Source organism: Aquila chrysaetos, chromosome 4, assembly GCF_900496995.4.
Source record: "Aquila chrysaetos chrysaetos chromosome 4, bAquChr1.4, whole genome shotgun sequence".
Classification (NCBI taxonomy): Eukaryota; Metazoa; Chordata; class Aves; order Accipitriformes; family Accipitridae; genus Aquila; species Aquila chrysaetos.
Window position 1 is genome coordinate 50,554,604 of NC_044007.1, and position 22,874 is coordinate 50,577,477.

Here is a 22,874-nt window from a genome sequence, read left to right on the forward strand (position 1 = left end):
TGGGCCGGGCCGGGCATGCCCGGCGGCCCCGGGGCGGCGGGGCGGTGCTGGCTCCTCTGGGCCCTCCGCCAAGCAGGCGGCTTTCTCAAGGGCACCTCCGCCAGCGCAGCCCCACCGCCCTTCCCGGGACACGGTCCCCGCGCAGGAGCCACGGGCGAGTCGCCACCAGCTCCCACCACCCATCGCCCCCGTGCCACCCACCCTGCCCGAACCCTACGCTGCTTCGACTTCTTCTACGTGCCGAAGCGCCGCCCAAGGCGGCCGACAGCTATACTGGGTTTTAAATCCCTTCTCGAGCAGTGCGCTGTGTTTCGGGGGGGGATATCTCCAAAAGAGGCAGCACCCGTGCAAGGGCTGGGCTGCGTCTCCCCGGCTTTCTTCCTGGGGGGATACTGCCCCTAGGGTCAGCTCGGCTTCCCCGCGTCGGAAACTCAGCCGCGGCTCAGGACTGCAAACTTTTTATCCTGTTAGAGAGAAAAAGCCTGAAAAGGCAGCCGTCTGCCTCAGGAGGTGGAGGAGCCTCATCCAGGTATAGGGAGGTCTGGAAGAGTCGGGTCCCTGCAAAGTTTTCTTAAGTTTTCACTTGATCAAGACTATAGAGAAAAAAAAAAAAAAAAAAAAAAAAAAGCCTCCTGACTCACTCTCTTCCCAAGACTGCCCTAGCCCAGAGCATTTTCCCTGCCTTGGGAAGTGTTGCAAAATTTGAGCTTGCCCTGGAGGTATCTCTCACTAATTACTGGATATCCTGGTTTTGTGTAAGGACACAGGCAGAACCTTCCCACAGGTTCTTCTTTACAGCATGGGAAAAAAAACTCGAAACACTGATTTCTGTTTCAGCATCCCCAGCAGATTGCTGTGAAGGGCTGATTGCACACTCGAGGGGATCTCTTTCTGGAGCCATCCTCCCCACCTCTGGGGCAACACTTACCAACAGTCTCTAAGCAGCAAGGAATTTCAAAGGCAAAACCAACCTTACTTTTAATATTTGCCCTCTGTACCTGAAGTTTGGGTCACTTTCAATTTTTTTCCTCTGTAATAAAGAAGGCTAAAGCGTTCAAATTAGAAGCAAAGACTCTGAGAGCTGTGTGAGATGAGGCCTGTTTGAGTTCACACCGCCCGTCAGCCATGCTGCAAAGGGCTAATGAATCGGCTGGTGAAAGGCAGGGTGCAGAAAATAACAGCCCTGGCCCTGACAAGAGGTAGCACAACCCCGATTACCATGTTAGCTTGATCCGAGACAGATGCTCACATGGGCTGTAAGCCCCCATCCATGGTTTATTCACATTAGTAGAGGAAAACTGCTTCAGCTCTGAGATGTTGAATAGCCCATGCTGTATCTACACATCTTCTGCTCATTCCAGCCTCTTCTTTCAGCATTAGTCAGGCCATCAACTCCCGTGGACAGCACATGTGCCCCCCTGTCCCGCATCCCGCAGTGCTTCAGCTCTGTGGCTCAACTGCAGCACTGGGCTGCAGCTGGTGATGATCCTTCTTGCCACTCCTTCAAAGAGAGATGAGATGATTACAGAGGGTTTCTCCAGATTTTAAGAGACATGAAGAATGAAAACTGCATTGAACAGGAAGCAACGATTTAAGGATTTCTTCCTCAATTAGTCTACTTCATTAAATACATAGCCTGCATACACATACCCACCTAATTTGATGGATTTTTTTTTTTTTTTTTTTTTTTTTTTCTAGAAAGGCCCTTTTCTGTCATTTCTGTAAATGAAAGCCTCTGCCAGAATGCATGTAAAGGTAGCACTGAAGATCCTGGAGAGAGAAGCAAGCTCTGTCTTCAATCCTCCGAGTGCCTTCTCCTTTTCCTACCCTCCCTTCCTGAGAAGTCCCGCTGATCAGCTCTTCAAGGGAGTCTTTATTCTCTGCCCAATTTTGCACAAAGGTATCAAAGGATTTTAATGTATTAAAACTTGCAACCTCTTCAAGAATTTGTCTCCTTCCTCTCTCTTTCCTTGTTGCTGGAGTTTCACACCTGGGAGATGTTATAACTCATCCTTACAAGAAGTAGGGTATTTATTTTTAAAAGTTACTTAGCCATCCTTATACACACAGAGTACATGTATATTCACACATAATTACTTGAAAAAAAAAATACTTCCCCTTCTCCCTTCCAGCTTCTAAGGACAGAAATAAGAAACACCTCCAAATAACTGTAAATAATCAACACTTCAAAGCGGAAGTGCAAATATCTCAAGAAGCTTGGGGAACTACACAAAATTAGCTCTCAAAAACAGATACAGATGATCTGTCAGATAATTTTTCATTCCGAATAGATTTAAAAATAATATTCCCTGTGATCTGGTAGAGAGAGTAACTGCTTACCAATAACTGCAGTTCTTCAAGTAAAGCCTGTGGAGCGGGAGCATGCATGCCAAGCTGCTGAGATGAAAACGACTTTTTTGCCTTTGCAGTACCCATGCAGAAGACCCCCACCTTTGCTCCCTCCCCGCAGGGCACAGCCTCAGGGGAGGCAGTCTTTCAGCGACACTACTGATGGGCAGAGCTCCAGAGAAACACATACTGGTCACCCCCTGGGGCTTCAGCGCAGGTCTTGATACCACCCAATGTCCACCTCAATCATGTGAGACACGGCTCCATACCCTTTCCTACTTCTGAGACAGAAACGGACTGAAGAGGAGATACCTGGAAGAGCTGTAGGACTGTGGGATGGGGAAAAGAACAGATGACCATCTCTGATGGGGTCTCTGGCTGGAACTTTAGGTGGCTCTGCCAGGGAAACAAACATCCCCTGGAAGGTGGGAAGTACCTACTGCTGCAAGGACCTTGTAGAAAACTCTTGACCAAAGCAGGACTTAATGGCAGAAGTCTTGGCCACCATGAAACACAAACTTCCTGCGAGGATGTGCTCCCTGCACAGAAAGTAGCAGCCTCAGGGCTGACGTGAGCTGACCTGCACCACCACCTCCCTCCACTCCAGAATAGCCATTCAACTTTCAAGTCCTGGATGGAGATACTCCTTTTCCTCCCTCCTCCACAGCAAAAACCCTTTCAAAAGCAGGCTGCCTGGAGGCACCCTGCAAACTGTGAAGCAGGGGATCCTGAGGAAAGACGGGGTAGCAAAGTTAGCAGCTGACATGCCAGAATAGCTACAGAAAGCAGGAGAGGAGTGACCAGCTCATGCCAGCTCATGCCTGCAGTAAAAGAGGAAAGAAGAAGTGGTAGGAACAAGGACTGATGTATCTGGAAGGAAAAGACAAGGTTTCTTGCTTATTCCTTCAAAGTGTTACAAAGCCAAAAGGGGTGCTCATCTAGCTTACAAAAGCCCTGCACCAAGTGGAGCACTGACATTGTGGCCTGCAGATAGGCAGCCTTTCTACCAAATGAGGGTGGGACAAGTCACTGACACACGGTAACGAACCCAGTACCCAAAGTGGCAAAACAGAGAGGTCCGGTGTGCTCTGTTCTTCAGTCTTGGTACTCGATTTTGCACTCATCAAAGGAGTAAAGCCTTCACTGCGGTTATCTCCAGAGCTGCAGGCTACAGCCATGGGACTTTGGATAACAACGGCTGGATCCAGCTCTTGGAGTATCTATAGACATCACGTGTGCTACGTGAAGAGGGAAGTGTGTGCAGCGCTTGGCCTCAGAAACCCAGCAACCCTCATTTGAAAAGTTGCTGGGAGCAAGCCTATTTCACCAAGTGCAATCACTTGGACTGTCTGCCCCTTCAGGGCATCCTCGCTTGCTTTAGTCTTTCCTCCTTCACCCCAGTGATTACAAATGAAGAGGAAAGCAAAGAACAGAGCAGAGATGAACCTGGAGAACAGCTGACAGCATTTTTGCCGAGCGCAGTGCACTCACATGGCGGGACACAGGTGCCTACAAGAGAGTGGGCCTGGAACAACTTGATGCAAACAGTAGCCTTAAGCTACTCGTGTCAAAGTGTCCAAGACAGTGCAATGGCTTTGAGGAATCATCTAGCAACATCTCACGGGCCCCTGCTACCTTCCTCATTAAACCTTGAACAAAGCTGCAGGGTGTGTTAGTGCACTCCGGCTAGTCTTTCCCAGGGGGAGAAGGGAAAAGCTGGAGTCAAAGACAGTGCAAAGGGCTAGATTCAGTGGCAAGACTTGAAATAGCAATAAAGGGAAAAAGCAACAGCTGGAGGAGAAAAGAGTGCAGGGCCCCTTTTGTCACCACGTAACGTACAAAACTTGGCATACTATGCTGCTAAGAGAGTAGTAGTCAAGAGCCAGCAACAACAGCTTTCCCCCAACTGTGTACACAGTTTTCTCTAAAGGCTGAATACTTGAGTGGCAGGGATAGCTGCCCAGACAGCTCAGTGCATCAGAAATAGCCACTAGGCTAGCAGGCCATCTGGACAGCAAGAAGTGCCTGGAGCAAGCTTTAGACCCCTCACAGAATCGGTGGCATAGACGGCTCTGCTGCTAGGTTCCCAAGCTTGAACAGGAGCATGCCGAGAACTAAGAGGCAAGGGAGCATGATGGCAGGGTTTGTCCTCATCACCTTATTACTGGGATTTTATTATTCTCATAAAGGGCAGCAAGGTTGGGGAAAAGGGGGGAAGTGAACGCCTGGTCATCTCTCCTTTAACTCCTGGTGTGGCTGAGCAAAGCCCAAGTGTCTCCTAAGTGCCACTTTAGAGGACACTTGTTCTTCTCAGAAGCAAAGCTGAGCTCGAATGAGAGGCAGGCTGAACCCTTGGGAGGGAAACAAGTATTTTTAGTCTTTGCACCAAGGCCTTGTCTGTCCCTGTCTGAAACTAGGCCCAAAGACCTGCTGAAAAACCTTTCTGAAAACACCTGCTACTCCTTACAGGATAAAATTTTTGGGGTTGGGTGTGTTTTGAGGGGGAAGAGGTGGCACACAGGGAAGAACTACTGGTGAAAGAGACAACTTGCTATGGCAGCAATGAAATCATGCAATCTGCATCATAGGCAGGCCATAGATTGTCTATTGTACTTTATTTGTATCTATTTATCAATTAAGTTATTTTCTCCAGCACCTTTCATTTTAGTATCACATTGGTTTAAAGAAGACGAAGAGGCAGGCCAATATGCAAATGCTCGTCTTTGGTCTCCAACCTGCACTTAATTAATTGTGAGTTGCTTTAAAAATAATTGAGGACAACGCTTCCACTGCACATTGCTGAAGTCTGAGACTGTTCCTGTGTTTTTACTTCCCAGAACACATGCGAAGTGCTCACCTGTGCCCAGCTGTTAAAAAAAAAAAAAAAAAACACACAACAAAAAAACCCCAGCCTCTGTGCTGACTGACTGGGGGAAATCAGACAAATGAGAAGTTGCTTTTTCTCCCTGCCCACCCCCTCCTTCAAGTAATCCTTTGGTCTGTCACCTAGTTCTGTTTAAAAACCTTAAAATATAGATGTTTATCGTTAATACGTCACGTGAGGCAACATGCCAATTACTGTGATGGGCAGATAGCCGGGGCTCGCTCTCAGAGGCACGCCATTAGTCATAGTGATGACAGCTTCAGACGCTGAATTTCTCATGTTAGGAAACAAAGTTACCGATTTATTATTTTTAATAAAATAATTACTTTAATGCAGTATTTAAAATAATTTTAAACATCTGATCAATAACAGTACACAAATATGGAAAATGCTGCACTTTACATAAAAAGTAAAGCTAAGCATTTAATTATACAAAACAATTTTGCCTGATGCCATCAATATCTTGCAAACTATAGCTTAGTCAAAGTACTGCTTTTCTTATATATATATATGCTATATACACATATATAAATAATTTACACCATTCATGTACTAGAGTTGTTTGCTACTGTTCCAACAAAAAACCCATAACCGATTCAAAACTTACTGAATTTGGTAACTATCTGCAGTGGTTCTAACAGTGGAGGGCATTTGAATCATTGCTTCAAGTTCTGAAGTAGCATGCCAAATAACCATAGGAAGCTTGTTCCTTAAAAGAAAAAAGTTTCAGCAGGAAGCCATTCAATACAGTCAGTGCCTTTCCCATCAGTCCTGGGAAACAGCCATGCTATACAGCACTGTGTCACGGGAGGCAAAATGTTTGGAGGCTGGGGAGAAGAGTGACTCAGAGGGTTTTCCTTCCACCACAAGGCAGTCTTTACCAGCAAGTAGAAAATCTTTGAATCTATTCTAGCAGTCTTAATAGTCCAGAGTCATCCTCCTCACTGAATGGAAACCAGGCAACTGTCTAAATACTTTCTATTTGGGAAGTTTCCCTGTTATACCACATTAAGGTATTAAATCAATATTCTAAATAAAGCTGTGAATCCTGTGCTTTGCAAACACTGCTTCTCCTTAAGAGAGTCTGCAGCTGCAAAGTTTCAATGCATCTCAGGTTCTCCCTTTTTTCCAGTCAGCACAGGTTGCTTTTGTCCATTTCATCTACATCTATGCTCAAGTTCAATGCTATTTTTTTATCTGCAGAAAGATAAACTGTTTCTTCTGTTCACCCTTCCCTTTTAGGCTCTTGTGCTCCTTGTATACCAAATTCAGTAACACCAGACTTTCCCCGAACATCAAAGTATACCCTAACTACACTGTCTGATGTACTTCAATCACAAGAACCATCAATTTGTTCTCCTTCCCTCAGTCACTTTCTCAGAGGAAAGGGGGAGGGCAGTTGAGGCAAGGTTTGGGGGGAGAAAGTACCCCTCATTCCTTTCGCTTGCTGCTTTGCTCTCACAAATGAGCATCCAGTAGTAATTCTAAACCCAGAAAATTTAAGGAGATGCTGAGCCAGATAGGCAATACATTAGCATGTTGACTGACTGCTGGTTCATGATTAAATACAGTTGCCATGCTATGCAGTGCCTTTAAAGTGTTATTGGTTCCCCTAAATAAGGTTGGATTAGAAGAAGGCACTACACATAGAACAGATGTTGCAGGCTCTGGAGTACTGAAGCAAGCGACATACATAAACTAGGGACACATATCAAGCCCTCAGAGCCTGCAAGACAGTTAAATGCAAGCAGGTAGTCAGGTACTTGTGTGTGTAGCTCAGTGTTTTCACTGGTTTACAGACTGGTTTAAACCAAACATTATTAAAAACCCTACAGGTGCTAAGTTAGGTATTTAATAAAAATGTTTATCTGTAAACAAGAGTTATCCTTACAACGGATCATTTTCCAGAAATTGGAATTTCAAGACAGTGCAACAATGCTTCAGTGTTTTCTTTGGCAGTAGACAGCAAGGTGAAATGTAAAATTCAAATCATTTCAGAAGAGCACGGTACAAGGTTAGAGAATGCTTCATCTCCCTCTCTTGTTCCATGCAGAATATCAAGTCCCTGAGACAGACGCGGGTTATTCTTGGACAGAGCAGCTGTTTCGTAAGGCTAAAACCTGATGATCCAGGAGCAATTCCATTGCCATTCAAACCCTAAATAGGGGAGGGAGAGAGAAAAAATATTAGAATTCCACATAAAGACAAGTTTTTAACCGAACTGGTTGGATTATACTGTCTACTTGCATAAAACTAGCCTGCTGATGTTCAGCTTTACATCTTGAAAACCAGCAATCCAGAAGTCCTTGCACATTAGATACTTTAAAAGACAAAGCAAGCACTTGCCAGCTGGTGGTTTATTTCAGTCAAAGCAACCAGAAAATTCTATCTTTCTTTAAAACTATATTATTATGGTAAGATAAATAACTGCCATTTCACTGAAGTCATACTACATAGACACTTGCACTGAGAAAGGACAAGCTAACTACGAAGAAGGTACTACCCGCAGTTCCTATGCAGAGCCTCAGGTTGTGCATGGCTCTTACTCCCATGTGCAAACCCCCAAGCTCCAGATGTTCACGTCTCTTCTTGAAGAAAACCATCACTGTGAGTGGGCTCTAGCCTTGAAACACGGCCGGGAGAAACTCTTACCCTGGCCATCACCTGTGAATTGTCCTTTAAGGGAGCAACAAATACACACAGTCAAAGCATCTGCGTGTTCAGAACACTGTATATGAGCATATCCATCTCAGTCGGCTGCCTTGCTTGGTTATGAAAGCACAATTGGTAGGAGCTGATGATGTTTAGTAGTTATACATTCAGGCTACTGGAATGAGCAACCCCCACGCATTCCAAAATGCCCCAAGATTTATTATTAGGGGTGGGGAGGAGGAAGATTACCATGAGCTGCACAATAGACTGGCTACTTATCTTGGAGCCAATCTATGCTACACAGCCAGTCTCTTATCACTACTGGAGGGTTCTTGGTAATGAATGCAATTTGTACAAATACGAGTGCTCAGTCTCTGTAACTTCAGCAAGGCAATGCCTGCCAGCATCAACACCACTTGGAGATGGTGTTGCTTGGATGCTGTGTTAACTATATCAATTCTTACCCTAATACTCTCTGCAAGACTTCAGCAAAATGACTTTGCCCACTTTGCTTAGAGAAATCTGGTTAAAACCCCCATATATTAGAAACAAATACCAGTGCTGGAATATCTATAGCAGTGAATGCTACTGTTGTTAGAGGGGGAAGCATTGAAATTTATTTAAAAAGTAAAGAGATTCACCAGAGAGCACACACTAACCACAGAAAACCCAGGGCATATTGCAGAAATGGAAACTGTATTTCTTACTAGCAGCATGCAGGGTATTCAGCACCATTTCATTTGCTTTACAGTCGATACTATTAAACACTATGAAATGCCATCATTTTAAACTTTCAGTCTGTTAAATGGCTTGGAACAAACGCGTGCGTGGGGAAGACTGCTGGCCACATCACACAGAGCGGGCACTGCTGTCCTGGTAAGACACAAAAGGGTCACAGTTCAAGTTTGTCATATGACAACCCTGAAGGATCCAGGGAAAAGATAGCTCTGCAATGCAGCTGCCAGCACGGGTTGAAAAGGAGGTCAATCCAACAGGATGCAGCAGAAGGCCTGAGGCAATGTTATAAATGAAACAAACCCCAAGGGTTTTCAGTAACCCAACAGCAATGCCCTTTATAATTCAAAGAACTTTATTGAGGTGAAAGTACTTTCTCACTAAATAGTCATTAGACTAGAAGTCTTACCTTTAAAAAGACACCAAAGCCACCTCAATCCTGTTCACTCCCTTACAAAAAGAAGGCAGATAGCACAAATCCCCCAGCCTGCTTTGGAAGCTGTTGGAACTGCAAGATGCTACAATAGGGCAGAAACATCAAGCTGCCTGCATTTGAGACAGAGTTATGGATTTGTTTCTTCTTCACTTCTTACTCATCACACCCAGTGCAGAGACGTAAAGCAATGTTATGCTGTAATATCACATCCAAAGGCAAAGCTTATCCCAGACTCCCGTTTGCTAAGACAGCCAGGTCATACTTCCAAGTTTTATGTAGCATCACACCGGCTTATCAGAGCTACTGAGTACAGCATTTCAGGGGCCAGGGCTCTTTGACTAGTTACTGAACATAGTTAAACCAGCAGCTGCTGCTACATGCAAGTTAAAAGAAAAAGTCCTTCCCTCAAAGTGCATGATGGTTTAAAATTAAAGAAGCCAACAGACAGCCTAGGTCATTCCATTCTAGACTGGGACTGCATTGGGGAACTCACTCTGAACTAAGTTTACACGGGGATGAGCACTAACTTCTTTTAGCTACTGTCCTCCATAGCTGCATCGAAACACTAGCCTTTCATGGTTTTGTTTTGGACTTTGGACCAAGCAGTGGAGGGTGTACTGCTTGTCTTTTTCTAATAAACAAAAAGTGAAAACACTTGAAATTAAGATGCCATCTGTGCATCACAATGAACCATCATAGGCGCCTCTGTTAACGTCCAAGACCTTATTTAAGAAGTGCTCAACTCTGAGCCCTCCAGCTGACACAAGGGACACTTTAGGGGAGGGTCCTCTGGTGCTCAGCTCTCAGAGCCTCCTCTTGAGCAAGCGCCTGTTGGGCAGCAAGTCAGCCTTGTCTGGCCCTAGGCAACAGTCAGCAGTCCTCTCCTTTACATCTCATATACCCCTTCCTGCACAGAAGCTCCCCACGCTGCTTTCGAGACCTTAAATACCCTGACTGGGACAACACCAGCCCACTCCTTGCTCCCAGACATCTCTATTACGTTGCTCCCAGTTGGGCAGCAACTGCTTGCATCTTGCTATTTTGGCGGTTTCTTCACTGCAGAAGTCTTCAGCCTACCCTAAGACAGCTTTGTGAGCCTCTTCTGAGGGGAAGTGAAAAGTGCTGCTTTTCAACCAGGCCACAGACAAGTACAAAGATAAGTGAATATAAAATGCATCCCTGTAGAACCAATTCTGGCAAAGGGTACTGCAACCAGCCTGCACCCCCCTTCTGCAACACCTAATTATTAGTGCCTTAACTAGCAACTGCATTTTGTCTTTTTTCATTTTCTCTTTTTTTTTTTTTTTTTTTTAATTGGAAACATTCCAGGGGAGACTGGAAGACATCAGCCGTATCCTGAAGTTCCTGCCTTTCACTGAACCCCCAGCACCCTGCTTTCCTTCCGAAAGAGAAACAACACAGAGTACATGCAGCCTGGGAGGGATAACTACCAGCATAAACACTGCCAGTCAACCTCGGTATCAACAGCTGACAGACTGTTCGTAAGCCAGGTAAGGCACTGCTGCAATGTGGCTCTGTACCACTGGAAACTACCCTTCACAGTACCGAGACCACCAGCTGCCTTAAAACCAGCCCCAGGAGGCCACAACAGCTGCTGTCCTGCTTTTGGACTATCCTCAGAGTCAAGTCAAATCAGCAGCTTTGCCAAAGCAACACGCCGTCGCCCCTTCTTGATCCTCAGAGCCTTTTACATACACCTGACAGAGATCAGTTACTCTCACTGATCTTGACAGCAGAAGACACTGTGGAGCTCCTGCTGTGAGTCCCACGCCTGTTGTGCAGCTAGTTTTGTTGAGAGGTTGCTCCTGAAACCTCTTTTAAGATCTCTAGGGCTCTCTCCAGTGGCTGGACCAAGAATTAAATACCAACTCTCTCTGAAAAGGCAAGAGTGAAGTTGATACAGAGCCACAGCTCACGACAAGGGTCTTCCTTTACCTGAGCTACCACCACCACCTTATTCCTAGTCTCCAAGGTATCTGGAGCATGTGATCTACAAGTCTGGATCACAGGTACTGACAAGGATATCAAAGTTTCTCAGAGCTAGTCTACAGGCCCCGATAAAAAGCTCAGAGGGGTCAGCAGACACCTTCCTTCCCACCAAGTTCGTGTCAGGCTCAGTGAACTGTTCCTGGCACAGTACATGCTCCCTTCTCAAGTTCAGTGGCTTCACACCAATCACATTCAAAATTTTAAATGCTTGGGAGGGGGTGCTTTAAGGGAGCAAAGTGTTCAGTTAAATGTCAAAAGACAAGCCAAGAGTTCTCATTTCAATTTTTGGTGTGGCATAAACACATCCCAGTCCCAGAGTCAAGATCCCAAGAGAGCAAACTGTCATTGCAGCTCTGCTGCACGTTATAAAAACACCACCAGCAGAAGGAAGCAAAGTCACAAGACAGTTTTCAGCGACATCTTCAAACACTGAAAAATTACAGCTGTGTGCAGCAGAGAGGTTGTTGAAAGGTGGTAAGAGCACCTAGCGAATCGGAGCAAAAGCATCCAGGTTCAACCCCCAGCTCTGTCACCTGTGGTCACACTGAGGTTGGTGTTATCTAAGTGTACCCGGTACATGAGTTTTCCAGCTGTAAAACACAGAACACATTCCTGTCTCACAGGAGGAAAAAAGGTTAAAAAGCCATTAACACATTGTGGAGTCCTCAAACACTTTCCTGGGTCTCTCCCAGCAGCAAGGGGGAAGGAAGAGATCTTGTCAGAATTGTGACAGTTTTGCTTGTACAAATAAGTGCCTAATTTAGGCCAGAGAAAAGAAAGTGAAAGAAGTTGATATTATTTTGGTGACAAGCCAGCCTACTGATGCTGCCTATTCTAACAAGCCTCAGTCTGATAGAAATACTCTCACATTCACAATACTAGAATACTACATTACTCAATATTTATGATTCTTTTTTTTAAATAAGTTGGTTGTGCTAGGTGGTTGGGGTTTTGGGGATATTTTTTTTTTTAACCTTATAGACCATTAGGGTAAATCAAGCCAATGTCTGAAAGGCTTTTAGATCTCTATTTCTGGGCTGCTTCTTCTGCAGCTGAAAACAAACATGTATATTTATGATGTTATCTGCAGCCTACAAAGAGGCCTCATGAAGCTGTCAGATCTATATAATAGAGAAAGCTATTCAACTACACATTTTTCCTCCGATTTCATTGCAACATTCTACAAGTCCTTTCAAATGTAGGCAACAACATGTTTTACATATTGAAACAAATTACTGCAATTGTAATGTCAGTTTATTCACTATTATGCCCAAGATTCATGTACGCATGTCACTTTGTATGGCTACATCAGATGCTTAATCTGTACCTGGAGGTAATGAATACTATACAAATATGTCATGTTAGTTAATAGACAATTATTAAGCTGAAATTTTCTGGCTCTTTGCCACATCATTTTAAGCAATGTATTGTCAACTAAATTATAAATCTCTTGACCCTTCACATGTCATCAACGTTTGTGTGTTACCAATACGTTCAGCCTAAAGCTACAACGCAATTAGTCATTTAAATTGCAGATATCTTTCACACATAAGAAGAATTAAGTTCATCTCTAGCACAGAGAAGGCACAATATGGGCCAATAAACTGTATTTCTGAAGTGTGTGAATGGCAGTCAAGAATATTTTTGCCTATTTAACATGGGAAAAAAATTCACATCTAGTGTATGGCCTAGACTGACAGCAGCCAGGAAATTCGGCGCTGAAATTGAAACTCTCTAGCTGATAGGGATGTGCTTAGTTAGGTCTTGCAGCAGGTAAGTAAGATGCTGAAGCCATATTTTATAATTGCAGTAACACTTTTAGCTCCCCTCTTCCCTAAAGGTATGACCACGCCATAGACTCTTCAGTTGTTTGATAGCTTGAATAAGAACTAGGAACTGAAATCAAGAGTCTGCATGCATTAAGCATATGCAAAGTAGGAAAAAAACAAAAACACACTCCCCACCCCCACCTCAAAACCCAAAAACCTCCTGTATCACTTTAGACCTATGGGCTGGGGGAAGGGCTGGTAGAGACACAGAAAGAGAGGGAAATCCCTCAAGTGTAGAAATAGTTTTTGTAGCCTTGCTCTGAACACCTACTTACATGCAAGTAGTCTAGGTCCAATTTAAATTGATTGCTTTTAAATTCATTTTCTGCAGCTTTTAAGGAAATACTTTAGCAGCCTATCGTGTACCAATGCCAAGCACCAGCCAGCAGCCTCTCTGCACACCATGGATATACAGGGAGCAGCAAACCTATCGTCATTCACTACAGAGCCAATTTCTGCATTTAATTCACATTTAGACACAGTCACATCCTTAACACCAATACTGAAGTTGATGAATTGTGCTAGCATGTCCTCTCATCAGAAAAGCTTATGGCCAAAAAGGTGGCAGTAACTTCTATAGCTACCACTTATGAGAGTGTAAAGCCACATACCCCTTAACTACCACACACCCCTCCCGCAAATGCCAAAAAACCTGAAAGTGATTTGATTGTCACACAGTGGAAGAAACAAAACATCTCTCTTCCCCAATCATTTGGAAGAGTTGGGGTCTTCTTTTAATCTTCAGAAAAGGACTTGTTGCTCAAAGGCTTCATTCTTCCTAGGTCAGCCTAAAGAGCATTCCCAAAGCTTAAACAAGCACCATATACAGAATGTTTAATCAACATGAATATCAGCATCCTAAGCTGTAAACAAGAAGGGTAAGTTTAAGTTCTGCTAATAATGATCAGTTGTGGCAGAGACCTAGCCCTAGAAGAGAAGATGACAAGCTTGTTTTCTCCACCCACCACCAATACTAAAAATGGAACAATGACCAGTGTGGTAAACAAGACATTTCTCCTATTTCTTCTTGCCAAACTTCTTCCCAGAAGAAGAATACAAGCTTATTCGTGGACTGCTGCATTAGATGTGCATTGCCGTGGAAGTATCACATTATTTTATGCATGTTGGCCAGAGCTAGGAGTTTGACAGAAATAAAGTGCTTGAATGCCTCTGCACTGACCCCAGGATATCAGTTGCATCATTTACTTTCGTAGCAGCTACTTGCAGTAGCCTAAGTTTCCACAGCAGAGCTAGACTACGGGTGGCAAGGTAAGACCCACACTTACTAACAGAGCAGCCAGTCTTGGCAGTGGACAGAACAGCCACAAGCAGTATCTGGAAGGAGGAAATATCCTTCGCCAGTGGATCAGGCAAAAAGAAAAGACACAAGATTTACCCCCGAGTCAGTCAATGTGACCAACCTGGAAGAAAGCAAGTGAACAACCCACCACCAGCAGCATGTTGGGGCGAGACAGACTGCATCACTTCCAAGTAGTTAATGTGTTATCACTGAGCCAGAAAATGGATGAGAAGCAAGCAGTCTCCCCCCCAAAATTACACAGAAGTGCAGGCATCCAAGTAAGTTTTCATGTATAAAGCAGAAGAATGGTCCAACCACAGTCTTCAGAAGCTGACCGTAAGAGTTAGAGCCAGTGTCCTAACTCTACTTTCAAAAACCTATCTAGACTTTTTTTCCTCCCTTCTGCATGATACCACACAAGTATACTGCTTTCAGTTCAAGACCAAAGATGAGCTGGGACCCGGGACACCTTTGGATAGAAGGAAAGAAAGTTTAAGGACTCAGAACTGCCGCCTGTTTCCTCACTGAAAAAAAGCTGCAGTATCTGCAAGGGTTTTCAAACTTCTAAGACTCCAGTTACAGCGAGAATGAGACAAAGCTGTTTCAAAAATAGTTTTGCCATCAGAAAAGCAGTAAAACTTAATCCAAAATAATCCTTGACTATTTCTCAGCGTTAAAAACATTATGGGGCATGTTACTAACCAATAAAAACTATGAAACACAACACAGAATCAGGAAAATAAGTCTGTGGCTTCAAGTTTACTTTTTTCTGATTTGTTTTAGAAATGTTCTCCCTTCTCAAGTCAAGTTATTTTTCAATTCTTCCCACCCTTTCATTCATTACTGTTCACCACATGCCCCCAAACTGGGAGAGAAGAGGTGGGTAATAAATACACAAACCCGAAAACACATATGAATCAAATCCAAAGGCCTCTCCCCCTCATTGTATCCAGAAGTGTCCAGAGGGACCAGAATGAGAGAGATGAAGATATTACCACCTCTGGAATACAAGTAGCACCAATTAACACATTTTCACAATAGAGGGATTTTCTTACCAGGGCTTTCTCAAATTACTCTTTCTGAACAATACCATTCAAATGTTAAGTTGCAGTGAAGAGAACATGCAAAACTACCCAAATGAGTGTTTCTAACCAGAAAGGGAAAAGAATTCCCATTATACTGATGCTTTTTTTTTTTTTTTAATTAGGCTTAGAGCATTAGCCTTATTGTTTCATTCCATGATCTTCACAGATTTGCCCCTACTGCTATTTCAAGTTTACTGATACATAAGCAATAATCATGGCAAGATATAGTTTACTCTTTTTATATTGCTTTTAGGTCCAAATTAGTTGACAGACACTCCTCTGGGCAAGAACCTCTTTCTTTATTTGCTACCTGCCACACTATGCTCATATCACCACATGTTCTAGTTCCCAGATTAAAATAATCCATATTAGGTCTCCTTAAAAGACCAAGTAAAGAAAGCAGAATTTCAGAGAGCAAGACAGGATGAATGTGCAGGAATCAGGCATTCAACTATCCCATGAAAAAAACTTTCCAGAAGAGGTGCAAAACCAGGTGACAGAGTACAGAGGAAGCAGATACCCAGGGCTGAAGAACCATCCCAATAAAACACAGATACTCATTTGTGGAGAAAAGAAACATGGTATGCTAACAAAATGCTGTTCTTAGCCCTTCACACTTACTGTTACTGCAACAGAAGGTAGCAGATCCATACCAGCCCAGTCTGCTGAGCTGACTTTTCCAGTACCCATTACATTTTGGTACTGAATAAAGGCAGGCAAATATATAACAAATTTGCTTACAGAGTTTCACTTTTTTAATACATACTGTGATTATTTCTTCCCTGTCTCCCCAAATACCTTAGGGCTTCAGTTTACACCAATAATGGCTTGAAACAATTCCTTTCCTTCAATTATTGCAGTAGGCAATGATAAAAAGAAGCTTAACAGAGTCAACTTTGCTTTAACATGGACATAAGAGATACAAACATTGTACAAAGAACGTTATCCAAGGAAAGTTGAAGTCTTAGTTAAAAAAACAAATGCAGTTAGCATCAGTGATTTCATTTAATCCTGTCAAATGATCATTCATATTTAGGAATAACTTCTTCCATCATACCTGTCTACCAAGATATTAGGCTTTAAAAAAAAAAAAAATGGTCACAGGAGTATTATGCACAGATTTACTCCTTGCCGTTGCAGTCAGGAAGTTCTGACATTTAACATTAGTTGAGAGTAAAGCTGTCTGTATTTGCAACTTGAAATGAGAAAGTACATTCTGCCTGTTTAAATTATTCTCAGACAGGTTGCCCAAAAAGATGATTTTAAAGATGCCCAAATGCGTATCAGCCTAAGGCCATATTGTACTTGCTTTCAGTTTCAAAGACCTCCTTTCATCTCTGAAGAATGGAATGTTGTTTACTGCTCAGGATGTTTTGCCATGTTATCATGAATGTATTACAAACGTTCTGCTGCTTGAACTAGAGAGTGTTTGTCAAAACCATTCTTTATTCTACATGAGAAATCTTAAGGCTTTTATAAATCCTGCTTAGATATATTGGGACACCTAAACGTCTAAGTCTAAACATCCTTCTCAAGTTTGCCATCATGCATAATTTCACAAAAACCAAAAAAGGTCTGCAGAGAATTGCTTTCTGGTAGCATGAAGCCTAAGTACTAGACACTGGAATGCAAGATTGCATGCAAGAAACAAAAGTAGTTTCACTGGCAGAATTACTTTCACCTACTGCCCTTACAACTCAGTCTAGTAAGGCAACCTATATGAGAAGCAACTCAAAATACAGCAGGTAAATTTGTGACAATGAAACGCTATCAAGGTTTATTGGTCAGTCTTAGGCACGTTATGTCCACGTTCTTTTAAACTGGCAACGTAAAGAATGGATTGCCCGTTTTCAATAGCAACACTGTTATCTCTCTGTCTTTTGCACAATCTCATGAAGTTTTTAATAAAGCAGACACACTACAGACGATGAGAAATAACTGAAAAATACTTAACAGGCAGACTTGTTAAATATTCAGAAACAAATCCGGCAATAATTACAGAAAACCACTACGAAGAACAGGAATAGTTACTCGATAGAAGCTTGGGGGAAGAGGAGAAAAGGATGGGGAAAACTGTTCTTGTGCTAGACTCATTTTTTCAAGTTTTTCCAGTGGTATTATAAAAAAATAACTATACCTTCAGCTTCATGTGAAAGTGCATTAAAAAACTTCAAAGAAGTGAAGAATAGTTGCTCAACAGCTAGGAACACTGCTTTCTGCAGCTTGTTTAGATACAGATTCCTTCAGTTTACTTGGATAAACAAGGAGCATTCAAGGAGCTAATTGTGTCTCCACATCAGGAAAAAAAAATCAGAGAAACAAGTCTACCTCACCTCCTTAGAGAGGTCTCTTGTCACAGTCCAGGCTGAGGGAAAACCTACAGGACAGATGCCACCACTGTCTCAGTTACACTGCAAATAATTTAGCTTTATATGAGGTCCTTCCAGACTCTAGCGTGCAAAAATGCCAGAGTATTTTCAATCCTAGCATGTATTTAAGCTTCCTAGGCCACAAGAATGAAAAAGACTTAAGGTTTATCAGAAAGGACAACTTTACCACCACTTCTTCCAAACAGGAGTTACTTTCCAGGCTTCTGTTCACTGTGCTTGGGCCACAAGCCAACCAGCCGTTCACTTGAGCAACACTGAGGCTTCATGAGAACAAGGGGCAAAACTGGCAACAACACTTGAATGACAGCCCGCAACACATTTCTCCCGTCTCCAGCCAAGATGATCGCTAACAGAAGTAGGCTGTCATTCTCCTTGGAAAGAACTTCTGCAGCCCCGTGAGCTTCCCAGGTCCCAGAAAGAGTTAATCACCAGCACAACATTAAGAGATTTGTTCAGACCAAGATTAGTTAAAAGCACCTCCAAGGCACTTTTAAAATGCTGCATGAGCCAGGAAAGGTGATCTGGCTCATTGTAGGAATTGAATGGTCTAGCTTTATTTATTTATTGATTGATTTTTGGAGGGATCTAGCCAAGGCAAACTCACAGTATATTTGAAGAGAGTCCCCATGCATTGTGCATGGAAAAAAGTCCCCAGCCAAATGTCAGAGCAAGAGCCAAGGTGCCAGTTTTGTTCCTCTTTCTCATTTCAAAAGCCATCCAAAACAGCCATCATGACTTCAACTGAGGGCCCATGACAACTAGCTGCTGTGGAAGACCACCACAGCTTCGTTACCCTCCACTGCAGATGGAAGTTTCTCTGAGCCATCATTTCATTCAGTCCCTTACACACAGTGCTCTTATTCACAGTTCTTCCTATAACACACAATTAAACATCCCCATGAAATTTACCAGAAACAATCCTTTCAAGTATCTAACACACAGACTAGTTTTCTTACAGTATGTAACCAGCCATTTAGTCTAAGAGAATTCTCACTTCTTCCTACAGGGAAGGATAAAAATAATTCAGTATGAAGATACAACATGCAAGTCACCGCCGTACCTCCAGCCCAGATCCAACGTTTGATGAATCCAATGGTCTTTTCTTCCTTGGTCCAATGGCTGCCAAAGCTGTGAGGTTGGCTTCTTTTTGTTGCATTTGTGCTAACTCCAACTGTTGTATCTAATTGAAAAGGAAAACACCTCCATCAGTTACAATATACAGTATCCTAAAAGTCTTGTTCTCTTTATGGCAGTTTCAGACAGCTCTGCAATCCCTACTGAAGCAATGTATTTCACAGCATCTTCTCCTGTCTTTCTGGACACTTTTGACAGATTCCAATACTCAGTCACTCTTAGAGCCTTGAAACACTAACGACCCTAGAAATAGCACCGTGTAAGTAACACTTTTTATGGAGATCGCATTGTAGTATCAATGCAGCCTTAACAGGTGTCTTGCTGCTGGTTCTGCAGCTCAGAAGCTTTGCTATTTCTGATTAACAGAAAAAATTGATCAGAACTGGTTTATGAGGCTGGATTAGTATTAAAAGCTGAAGTTACCGAGTTCTGTGAACTAGGCATATTCTTAATTCAAAATCTCAATTCATGACTGCAACAAGCAAGACACTCAATTTCTTCATGCTGTATTACCTGAAACCAGCACTCAGTATTGCCATTCTGAAACATCTTATTATCCAACTGAACAGGATGCTGTCAGTGCACTGATATTCTTTCTTTTCTCAGTACATATTTGGATGTTCAGGTGTATCTGAAGCAAGTTAGAGATACACTGCATATATTTATTTTCACTGACCTCCAAAACCTGTTCAACATGAAGAAATCCTTAGAAACAACTTCTACCTGGGTTTGGTAAACTTGGGATGGGAGAGAAACCCATAGTCAAGAGGATTAAAAAAATAAAGGTTTTATCTCTGCGTTTTGAGGTACATCATTCTACTTCATTCTAATTGATAACTATAGATACCAGCTGCTCTGGAGCTTGGCCCAGTCAAGTCTGGTAACAGACTTACTAGCTTGGATTGGCCACCTTGGTAATTCAACCACACTGCTTTAGATCCGCCAGCTGTCCAAATTGGAGCATGGGTAGAGGGGAGTGATTTCTCTCTCTGTAGAGAAGGAAGCTTTTCTATTTACTCAGTTTGAGTTTGTCCTTAAACACAAACCTCTGGGTTTGATGTTAACCCTTAGATGATCTGACATGCAACTAGGACAGCTCCTTAGCCCATGCTCTCCCCATTCCCAGGACTTACAAAATTGTTTGGATGGGAATTCTCTGCATGGATATGTGTGCATATCTTTAAAGAAAGTACAGCCATGGTACTTGGTAGCAAAGCATCCAATTCTCCTCCCTTACTCCCCTCTACCCCCTACAATCATAAAACCAATTAATTGGAATTCCTCATCCAGTCAGTACAGATATTTTGCTTACTAAGCTTGCAATACACTGTGTTTTTGCTTGCTTTCAGCTCTCAGAAATCCCAACTGGAGAAGAGAAATTCAGCTGTTAAGAACTGAGCTTGTAGCACCTATATGGCATTACTCCCCCACTTGCTACTACTTAAATAAAGACAAATCCACAATACAGAAATACCGTGGGGTTTTGGGGGGGTGTTTTGGGGAGGAGGACTGGTTTTTTGTGTGTGTGGGTTTGCAAGTCTTATTTTACTTCAGTTAGGTAGACTCATTCTTACTTCAGTGATGCTGGCAGCTTCACATCAAGTACTGCGGCAGCTAGGCTATGTAAAGCAAAATAGTATTTCAGTGCAAGACTCCTAAAAGGACATCCGCCCCTGTAAGACTCAAACTATATGCATGTTCAAGATTTTTCAGCAAAAATCAGGGAATGCAAGACTGACATACATATGTTGAGACTAGTTGTTTGGGGGTGGGGGTGGCATTTTTTTGGTGTTTGGGGGTGTTTTTTTTGAAGATGAGACAAATGCTTCAGTTATGAAAACAACACTATTTGCAAGTCAGCTTTGTTCACACTATGTAGGCTTTTGCTTACAGGAATGTAATAGTACTTCTTCAATGCTAGATACCATCATTCACTTACCACACACACTATTCTTGCTTTTGTGTGCAGTATAAACGCTTATAACCTTATTTATCAGAATTCATTCAGTTCTGAATGGGATTTTTTTTGTTTTTTCAAAATATACAGTATTGCTTTCAAGAATGTTTTACAGACTATAAGGTTTTATGTCCCTTAAACTTGAAAACTACTAGTGTGCTGCAGTTGTCTGAGGTTACCTCCAGCTAGCCTACTTGCATAAAATGTTTAAGATAAAATTCTCTTTAATCTCAGTCTTAAATATGTATATTTATATTCAGGAACACACTGCAACCCATCAGGGATGGGGGGAAATAAGACTGAATCCAAAAACATAACTTGAAACTTCACAAACTCTGCGAACACTGAGGCTTAGAAACTCTTTTTATGCGATGTCTTCATCACTCCCTGGATTAACCAGGAGCAATAAAATGCTGAGATTCTTCGGCGGAGGCACACGCTGACTTCCAGCCCCAGCTGCCCAGGCCTCCGACACCTGGAGCCACCCCCACTTACAGGCAGCTACGGAGCATCCCTGTAGAAGTACACCTTCCTGCTAGCAAGTGTAGTTCAGTCGTCACGGTGGTCACAGGTACACCACAGTCTTCTTGCCCTGAGAAGAGGCATTACAACATGCCACGCACGTGGCATCCCTCTGGGGGCAGATTAAATTCAAAAAGGCTCCAGTGGCAAAGAAAACCAGAAGGGGAAAGACGATTTGCTTTACTTTTAAGAATCATTACACTTAAAATGAAAAGGACTTTCAAAACCATTAAACTTAAAACAAAAAAACCCAAAACAAAAGCCTTTATTAGCCTAACCTTGTGCTTCCATCCCTGGGAATCACTGAAAAACATATCCCCCCCTCTCCCTCAACCCTACAAAACACACACAAACCAGTTTCACTGAAGTTAGGCATGTCAAAAATGGGTGGCTGCTGAACATTTGGTCACTGGCTTGAAGCAGCATTGAAATAAGACACCCTCTCCTTTTTACAGCCGATGTTGATAGGCAGCCGTGGTAAAGACCAAGGACAAGAGGCAGAGTTATGACCGAGGGAGCTTTGGGTTGGCATCAGCATGGGGTGGAGGGGACTCGGTGAGTTGAGTTGACTCGCCTCTTCGTGGAGTACCAGAACGCTGCTCTGGCTGAGGACTCGGTAGTGCTCAGGCACCATCACCATTTACCCCAAGGAAGTCAAGCTGACAAAGCATGCTGTCGACACAGATGCCCTTCTCCTGGTTTCGGCTAGGATAGAGTTAATTTTCTTCCTAGTAGCTGGTATAGTGTTATGTTTTGGATTCGGTATGAGAAGAATGTTGATAACACACTGATGTTTTCAGTTGTTGCCAAGTAATGTTTAGACTAAGTCAAGGATTTTTCAGCTTCTCATGCCCAGCAAGCAAGAAGGTTGGAGGGGCACAAGAAGTTGGCACAGGACACAGCCAGGGCACCTGACCCAAACTGGCCAAAGGGGTATTCCATACCATGTGACACCATGCCCAGTCTATAAACTGGGGGGGAATGGGGCTGGTAGGGATCACTCCTCAGGAACTAACTGGGCACTGGTCAGTGGGTGGTGAGCAACTGCATTGTGCGTCACTTGTTTTGTATATTTCAATCCTTTTATTATTATTGTAATTTTTTTATTGTTGTTATCATTATTAGTTTCTTCCTTTCTGTTCTACTAAACTGTTCTTACCTCAACCCACTAATTTTACCTTCCCCCCCCCCCCCCAATTCTCTCCCCCATCCCACTGGGTGGGGGGCAAGTGAGTGGGTGGCTGCATGGTGCTTAGTTGCTGGCTGGGATTAAACCACACCAGCCCTGTAGGAGTGAGCACTGCTAGTGGAGGTCAGTGCTGGCAGAAAACCCACTAATACAAAGAACAGGATGACAGTTGGTGGACGGTATGAAAAAGATGTGCTTTCTAGAAACAGAATTGATGCATCTTTGACCACGCAGTTCCCAAGACAATGTCAGAAACACATGTTATTACCATCATCTGCTCTCCCCAATACATTTTCAACCTCGTAACCAGTCAAAGGATTTTTCAAGTCAGGCAGAATCTCACCAGGGTTTTGGAGCAAAAGAAAAAAAGAAATCATAGTCTTATTGCATTTTAGACATCTT

General features: G+C 43.0%; 1 protein-coding gene across 1 annotated transcript in view; it reads right to left on the reverse strand.

Moving 5' to 3' along the window:
- Nucleotides 1-5,602: 5,602 nt before the first annotated feature.
- TAF4B (TATA-box binding protein associated factor 4b) overlaps nucleotides 5,603-22,874 on the reverse strand; it is a 75,581-nt gene continuing 58,309 nt past the window's right edge. Inside the window, exons 14-15 of the mRNA XM_030012809.2 lie at nucleotides 18,731-18,850; nucleotides 5,603-7,390 (exon numbers count right to left, since the gene is read on the reverse strand). Of these exons, the coding sequence (XP_029868669.2) occupies nucleotides 7,223-7,390; nucleotides 18,731-18,850 (288 nt within the window). The 3' untranslated portion in view covers nucleotides 5,603-7,222. The remainder of the gene's footprint in view (nucleotides 7,391-18,730; nucleotides 18,851-22,874) is intronic.